This window comes from Hydra viridissima, unplaced genomic scaffold (genome assembly GCF_058129835.1).
Source record: "Hydra viridissima isolate aposymbiotic clone 2 unplaced genomic scaffold, HvirCarnegie_v1 scaffold_1, whole genome shotgun sequence".
Taxonomy (NCBI): Eukaryota; Metazoa; Cnidaria; class Hydrozoa; order Anthoathecata; family Hydridae; genus Hydra; species Hydra viridissima.
In genome coordinates, this window is record NW_028324300.1 from 22610697 (window position 1) to 22619077 (window position 8381).

The 8381-nt window shown below is 35.4% G+C and overlaps 1 protein-coding gene across 1 annotated transcript; it reads right to left on the bottom strand.

The window, feature by feature from the left end:
- Window positions 1-756: 756 nt before the first annotated feature.
- LOC149893948 (uncharacterized) lies at window positions 757-2553 on the bottom strand. The gene is made up of 2 exons (XM_090076661.1): window positions 2310-2553; window positions 757-2012 (listed from the first exon to the last, which is right to left on the bottom strand). The coding sequence occupies exons 1-2, from the start codon at window positions 2551-2553 to the stop codon at window positions 757-759; spliced, it is 1500 nt and encodes a 499-aa protein (XP_089932787.1).
- Window positions 2554-8381: the final 5828 nt, after the last annotated feature.

An 8381-nucleotide genomic window follows, 5' to 3' on the forward strand; every position in this document is an offset into this window, starting at 1 on the left:
AACAAATTTTTCAAAAGTTTTCTTGTATATTTCATCTTTTTTATTTGTAAAGATTTTTTTTAAATCAAATTCGATTTTTTTAAATTTATGTCATTGATGAAAATTATTTTAAAGTTTTTATATACAATATCATTAGGAGCAAGTGAATGATTTAAAATTGCGCTTTTTAGATTTCCAGAAATCTTTTTCTTCTCCTCGAAATCACAATCCAAACCAAGCACATAATTGTCAATCATTCGTAGCTTTTCTTTTTTAGGCAAGACTTTCCAAGTACTGAGATGCTCTTTGATTTTCTTTTCCATTCGTGAATATTCTGTCTCACCACTCCATACAAGTAGGTAAAGCTTTTCTCTCTCTTCCTCACTGTACTCTTTTGGAATATTAAAATTTCCGTTTTCAGTGACGTAAACAGATTCGTGAAACACACCTGTTTTTCCAAAAGCAAGAAGCTCAAGATGTCTTTTTTTATTTACGTCAGTCTCTTTGATACTACATTCTAGAAAAAATGGAAAAAACTGTATCATTTTATTCTTATTTTAACAGATTTAAATCCTTTTTAGGTCTACCCACAGGTCGATCTTCCTTCACGTCTTTAATCAATATGTTTTTATCAATCAAGTTGTTTTCAATCGCAAGCATTAATAATGACATTTTATTGTTTGACGTTTTGGAAATTCCGTTTTCTTTCAGTAATTTTTTCAAATCCTTTTTCGTATATCTCATTTTTATTTTAAAAATATTATTTTTGAGTCCTTTTCAATAAACAAAATTAAATCTGCTTCCATCTGATTCAAATCTAAGCAATTTATCAGAAATGAGAACAGCAAAAGCCTGAGTGTTTGCAGGAACGTTCGCATTAAATGTAGCTTTTATTTGCACATCTACCACTGAAGTTTTTAGTCTCTCAGCCTGTTTGCTCACATCAAAAACAAACAGAGGACAAATGTATCTATAGTTTAAGGCAGATATATTAGGTTGACTTATGATATCGCTTACTCCATAAAGTCTATTGTCAAATTTAGAAGCGTCCTTATAAGCTCTTGAGTATTTTTGGTTTTTAAAGTCCAAATTGTAATCAACAGCAGGATATCTTTCACTGTTTAAAGTGACATATATGTTTTTCAAGTCGCAGTGATCAAAGACTGCAGGATTTAGTTCTTGACTTCCAGATTTATTGGTTTGGAATCCAACAATGACATACCTTGGTCTTTCGCTAGCTGATCTTGCGCTTAATCTCCAACTAAAGTTATTGGATACAGGAACAGCGATGGTGTCGCATTGTCTAGATCTGAACGAAATTGGAACATTTACTTTTGATTCAATGATTTTGTAAAGATTGTTGCTAGCCACTACAGAGGGTGTGACATGAGGCATAAACAAAGACAGTTTAGTCAAATCCAGTTTTCCTGCAGCTGTTGCAGCTGTTCTAAAAATAGCATCACTATCGCTCTTTCTCACAAGAGCAATTGTATGCTTAAATCCATAGATCACTTTATCGTAATCATCACAAAATCCAAAAATGTGCTTTAAAGGAATGCAAAACGAAAACGTTCCTTTTTCTTCACTTTTTGCAATGATGTAGTCTTGTCTTTGCTTAAATCCAGTGTTGTTGACAAGATCTGCTAAAGCTGTCGTGTCTCTTTGCCACAGCTGATTCATTCCTTCAGACACTTGGAACTCTACTGGATATTTGAGGTATCCAATCATGGTGGTAGCTTGTCCAGGTTCGTAAATGGTCTCCACCTCGTTATTCGACAAATGATAAGAAATCTGACTGAACATGTACATGAAACCATTGTTAACCAAAGTAACAACATCTGTATCAGCGTAAGAAGTTCCATCCGCTTTTAAAAGTCTTCCTTCAACCAAAAGGTATGCCTCAGATGGAAGCGTGAACAAATCTTGCTGCTCAATATTGATCCTTATATCTCCATCCACATTTATATTTTTATTCACGGGCTCGTATTCGTGAAACTCAAATCTCTCAATTTCTTCATCCACAATAATCTCTTCTGTAAAATTTAAAACATCGGAATTTGCCATTTTTATACATCTAAGGAAAAAATTTTTACATCCTCATGCAATCAAAAGTCCATTTCCCTTTTTTACCAAGTCTTGTATTCTAATCGCGTTGTTCTTTGACAATCCTGATCCAAACATAGAATATTCGTTCATAACCGGTGCTGCTGCTGCTGCTGCTTTGTTAACAATGCTCGAAATAATTTCTTTGCTTTTAAGACTGAGATCATTCTTTGCAGCTGGCTTTGGAGTTCCAGTCTTGGCATACAATTTTTCAATGGTTCTTTTACCTTTGTCAATAGCTACATCTTTGGCAGTGGAAATGGCTGTTGAAGCTAGCTCTTTTCCTGCAGATTTAGTAGCCATGATGGCTTCTCTTCCCAATTCAGTTTTTGCAATTTTATTAGCTAAAGTAGATGCTGCTCTTGAAGCGCTTGAAGCTGCTGCTCTTCTCAAGAAATTCTTAAGCGTTTCCATGATTCCACTCCCACCTACAATATGCCTCTTAACATATCTATTTCTATAAACGATCATTTTTTATTTCCAAAGATTTTTTTTTTATTTCATATCGATATACGCCATCATAGCCTTGTACTCGTCTTTATTAATCCTATTCTGCCTCAACAGCTCATCGCAAATGGAAACAGCTACATTTCTAGATCCTTTATTTCCAGCATGCCATGTAGCTATGCTCAAGTTGAGATTTTCCACAAGAGCATTTGGATCGCTTGGAAGAATAATCACACCATCGCCTTTTTTGACTTTGGTTTCACTTTTAATTTCTTCCCGAAGAGGCTTTATAATTTGTCGGTATTTTTCGCTTCTGGAGGCTTTTGGCTTGTTTGTATCTGAATAAATAGCATCACTGTCTAAAAGAATTTTTCTATAGTTTTCCTTATCTTCTATGTTAATGCTGCTGCTAAAAAATTCTTTTGAAATGTTTGGATTGGTTAGCAACTCCCAAAGACCTTTTGTTCCTTCATACTTTTCTCCTCCAACAACGATATCATTTCCATCCACCTCCACTTCCATTTTTCCAATGCGCATTCTATCACCAATTCTACTAAATTCATAAACTCTTTTAGTACCGTTTGGGAAACGTTTATTATATTTATTTAAATAGAAGTATGAAATATCTCCTAAATGATTTGTCTCATCAAAACTGGGAGGCACTTGTTCATTGCGACTTTCTTCAATGCTCTTGATCATCTTTTCATTGCTTTCAATCAGAGGCTTGTAAAGCTTGCTCAAATCCGTCTGAAGATTAGCATCATAAATATTTTCATTCAAACTATCTTGATAGATTCTTTTTCTTCTTTCAACAAATTCTTTCACCAGTTCATCCCTCTTGTTAGGGTCTTGTATTTTAAAAAAGGACATTTTTTAAAACGCAAGAAAAAACTTAAACGCAAACTTATCTACGTTTTTTAAATTAGTTTTTTAGATCCGAGTGCAGATCCATGGAAAATCTATGATTTTTTAAACATGTTGTTGAACGCTTTTATTGCATCTTCTCTTCCTTTTTGGATCAACGACTCTTTAGTTATCTCGTCAATGTTGATTTTTGTTTTAGTTCTTATTTCTTTCATCAGACTATTAAACTTTTGAAGCTCGTCTAAAATCAATTCATACTCTGAATCGCTCACAATGTTGTCTACTAAAGCCTTTGAAATGTGACTGTTGATGGTGTTCAATTTCGACTCGGCCAACACTTTAATCTTTTCATGCTTCTCCGCTTTTAATGCTAGTTTTTTGTTGACTTGCCCTCCTACAATGGATAAAAACCCCATTCCAATAGCCGCACCTTCACACGCAATCGCAATAGGAGCAGCAGCGATGGTGCTCAAAGTTCCAATTCCAACAACTCCAAGTGCAACGCCACCTGCTTGCAACGTAGAGTCTACAAAAGAAATGATTCTGAAAGCGCGATGGTACTTTTTGCTCAAATGCACTCTCTTTTTCCTCTCGTTGTCCATCTCTTTTTGGACTTCGCTTATTTTTTGAAGACGGTAAATGTGTCCTCCATCATCTGCAGGAGCTGTTGGAAGAACTGGATAAAGTCCATGCGCTTTTGCGTTAGATTTAGCATCGTGATTGTATTCCATTTTATATTAAACGAAAAAAATATTTTTTTTGACTCATTAATGAAATTGACAAAGCATAAACTTCCCCCTTTTTTAATAATGACATCTGACTTGCTGTTATTGTAAATTTCCATGATCACATTATCCGTCGACTCTGATAGTATGATGCTGTGACTGAAATAATCCAGTTTTGATTTTAGGCTTTCCCTCAAATTCACTAAAGCTAATCCGCTTTTAAGCTTTATTCCAAACATAAAAGTTATTTTCTGATGACTCAGTTTATTTAATGTGATGTCTTTTTGAGCAAATATTTCATACTTACTTCCCACTTTTACAGGAGGATGCTTCAAATACTTGTCGAAAAAAAGATATGATTTATGACGAGCCTTTCGATCGTTATTAAAAAAATTTTTTTTATGCACATGATTCTCCATTTTTATTATCACAAAAAAATTAATTTTTATAATACATCATTTTATTCCTCACATATAAAGAATAAAATGATTATCGTTTTAAGCAGCAGAAGCACACACTCTATTTTTATCCTTTTGAAAATCTTCAATCAACGCCTCAATCTTTAATCTATTTCTTTTCTCCTCCTCATCATTGATGTAAATGATAAAGTTGTTTCCACCCGTTTCATTACGCATATCTTGTAACAATTCATTATATATATAATCATCATATTCATTTTGTTCTTCAACACTCATCGAATTGTAATCTAAAACTATAGTATCATTGTAAGGTCCATTGTAAGGCAAATCTTCAGGATCATCATCATCTTCAGCGTCAACAAATATAAGTCTATTGCGAGGACGTATTCTGTTTGCACTCGCTTCAATATTATTGTTAGGTCTATCCTCTGGATCATCGTCTTCAGGGTTAACCAACATATACCAATTGTAAGGTCTATCCTCAGCAACAGAACTGTCATCGTCTTCGCTTTCATAGAGATCTTCTAAAAATTCATTATCTGACATACTCATTGTTATTTTTTATATGAAAAGAAATTTATTTAACTCAAAATTCAAATTTTTTTTATCTGTACATTAGATCCGTTTGCGGATTCATGGAAATCACTAGTGATTTTTATGCGTAATAATAGGCTTGTCCTAGAAGAAGGTAAAAGCTTCCAGATTGTCCTACTTGAGCATCACCAGAGTTGAGCGTGACAACGAGTCTTCTACCAGCTGCGACAGTAGGCATAGAATCTGCTTCTCCAAAATTTCTGTAAAAAGAGATGGTGGTGGCGGAACCGATGGATGAAGTGGATTGATACAGAAGTCCTGTTGATTTGTTGTTGAAGGAAGTCACATTTGTCCCGTTCCATGACGACAAGTAAAAATCTTCTAATCCAGAAGAGGAAAAGAAGCATGTGCTGTCACCGTCATATCCTGAAAAGTAGGTGTAATTGTTGGTGTTGTACGGTGTCCAAGGAGTGAGAACAGTGCCGTTACCTGGAGGTAAATTTCCATCGTACATTCTGACTCTAGATTCCCACCAGTTTCCAGAGGCGCCAATGACGTGCATCCTGATGTATTTCAACGACACACCATTTCCTTTCCCGCTGGTGTTCAGCAAAACGTATTCGCTACCGTAAGTGGTATTCAAATATCGAAACGTTCTGCAGTACAGCTTGTAAAGAGGGATGGTCGCAGGAATGGAAGCAAGTGTGGAAATGAACGGTTGAATCCAGTACGTGATGGCAGTAGCATTTCTGTTGACGAGTTGAATGGAGACGTCGTTTCTGAAAGGCATGTCCAATGTGAAATATCCTCCCAAGGAAGTGGTGTTAAACATGTTGCATCCCTGCAAAGAATTGGTGTAAAAAGCTCCTCCCAATGGTGAAAAAAGCAAATCGGTAGTAAGTCCTGTTTGATCCACTCCAACTCCTTCTGTTGTTTCTGCATAATTCCCTACATTGATTTCTCCATCAGTGAAGATTCTAATAAAAACTTGACCTGGAATATTCGTGCCAGAGGTGCTGTATAAAGCCAACCACAATCTTCTCAACACTCCTGATTTTCCAGAAAACGCAAACACAGGAGAAGTGGTTAACGCTGCAACCGTCTGAGACTTCAACCCCAAACTGGTAAAACTAGATCCTGGAACGAGACTAGTCAGACTTGATTTTTGCAACAGCAAGTCTACATAATTCTTTGTTGCTCCATCTTGCGCGTTGACTGGATCGGTCACGTTGATCAATTTGTGAGAGTTCAAATCCAAATCTGTAGTTCCAATCACCGTTCCACCTGAAGCATGCGTGTCTACATAATTCTTCGTAGCTGAATCCGAAGCTGATGTTGGTTCAGCTAAATTAGTTAGTTTATGAGCTGTCATGTTAATGTCGGTGTATGAAATAGCGTTGTAAGAGACTTTGGTGTCTACATACCCTTTTGTTGCTGCGTCTTTTAAATTGGTTGGATCGCTCACATTGATCAGTTTGTGTGAATTCATGTCGATGATTCCAGTGATGGTGCTAGATCCGTCTGTTTTAACACACTGACTTGAGCTGACGTCCACGTAATTTTTGGTGGCAGCGTCATGCAAATTAGTTGGCTCATTCAAATTGATGGCTTTGTGAAAATTTAAATCTAAATCTGTAGTTCCAATCACCGTTCCTCCTCCTGACGCATGCGTATCTACATAATTCTTCGTAGCTGCATCGTGTGCGTTGGTGGGTTCACCCAAATTGATGATTTTATGAGAGTTGTAATCTAAATCTGCAGTGATGGTGCTGTTTCCATCTGTTCTGACATAGAGATCACCTGTTATAGCTGTTGCTGAATAAGGATCATAAAAATACCTCCCTAATTCAGTTCTTCCAAATTTGTCAATCATTTTTTAATGATGGGAAAAAATTTTTCACCAAAGTGTGTTAACAACGCTTTGAAAGTTCACCCCTTCCTGTAATTTTTTCAAGACGTAGAGACACAAGTGACCGCAATAAGACGTGTTTCCAAATTGAACTCTCTCGCTGTTATAATAAACCGGACTCTTCAAATAGTCAACTAGCTCTACAAGAGGAGGCTGAGCATAAGAATCAAAACTGTATTTCTTATCACCGTCTTTATACCAACACACCCAATGAAATCCATCTGTGCTCGAATCTCCTGTGTTGACAATTCCACATTCTTTTTTCATTGTCTTTTCTGGCAATTCATCCCTCACAAAAACACCTCTAAAGTTTTTAATTTTAAGCTTTTTTGCAGCCTCTATTAATTGAAAGTTGGTAAGAGGTTTGTTCGGTAGTACAATCCCTTCAACGTTGATCATTTTTTAAAATTCAGAAAAATTTTAAAAATTTCACATGTGAAATTCTATGTATTCAAAGAATCTAAAAAAATTTTTTAATCCTGCTCTATTTCATCTGATTCTTTCACCTCTAAATCAAAGTCTTCACACAGCATCATGCTATGAGGCAAAGACGCATTTTTTACGATGACAGCCTCCACCAGTTTAACTTGAATAGACACAATCGAAGGACCAATATACACCCCCTCAATTCTAAGTCCTCCAATAGCATAACATCTTTGGTTGATAAAATCATGTCCAGAGCATTTGACCAAATTTCTATTACTGCGTTCTCCTTTAACTCCATTTTGTATATCAAGATTTGTTTTCTTTCTATGGAATAAAGAAGTAATGAGTATTTCATCTTGCACATTTTTAGTAAACGTCTTTGCATAAAAGACTGGTGCAGATTCAGCATTATCAGCTTTATATTTTAAAATACTCAATTCTTCTGAATTAATTTGCTTTTTTCTTCCTCCTTTTTTAAGTTTGGATGACAATTTATCTACTTCACCTCTAATGAACAAAGTAATCTTTTCCATCATGCTAATAAACTTTGCTTCTTCTTCTGTCTTTCCCTTTTTAGCATCAAAGCAGACAAAAGACATGGAATAACCAGTCAATTTTTGTGTTGCTGGTTCTTTATTCTCGCATACACCATACGAAAATAAGATGGGAGATCGTAATACAAGAGGAGCGTCTCCATTGGAATAAGAATATTTTAATGGTATTTTTTGATAAGTTACTGGTTTGGTCGCTGAGTAAATTTCTCCGACTGATAATTTACTCTCGTCAAAACTTTCAATTGTAATAAAACTCATTTCTTTTATATAGAAAAGAAAATTATTTAACTCGTTTTTCGGAATAATGAAAATCTACGATTTTTTAGATCACTTCTTTATTGTTCACCCAAGAGTTAAAAGAGTCTGGATATCCTAGCCATTTGACTAGTGATCTGTTCTTTTGCTTTCGAATGACTTTTTC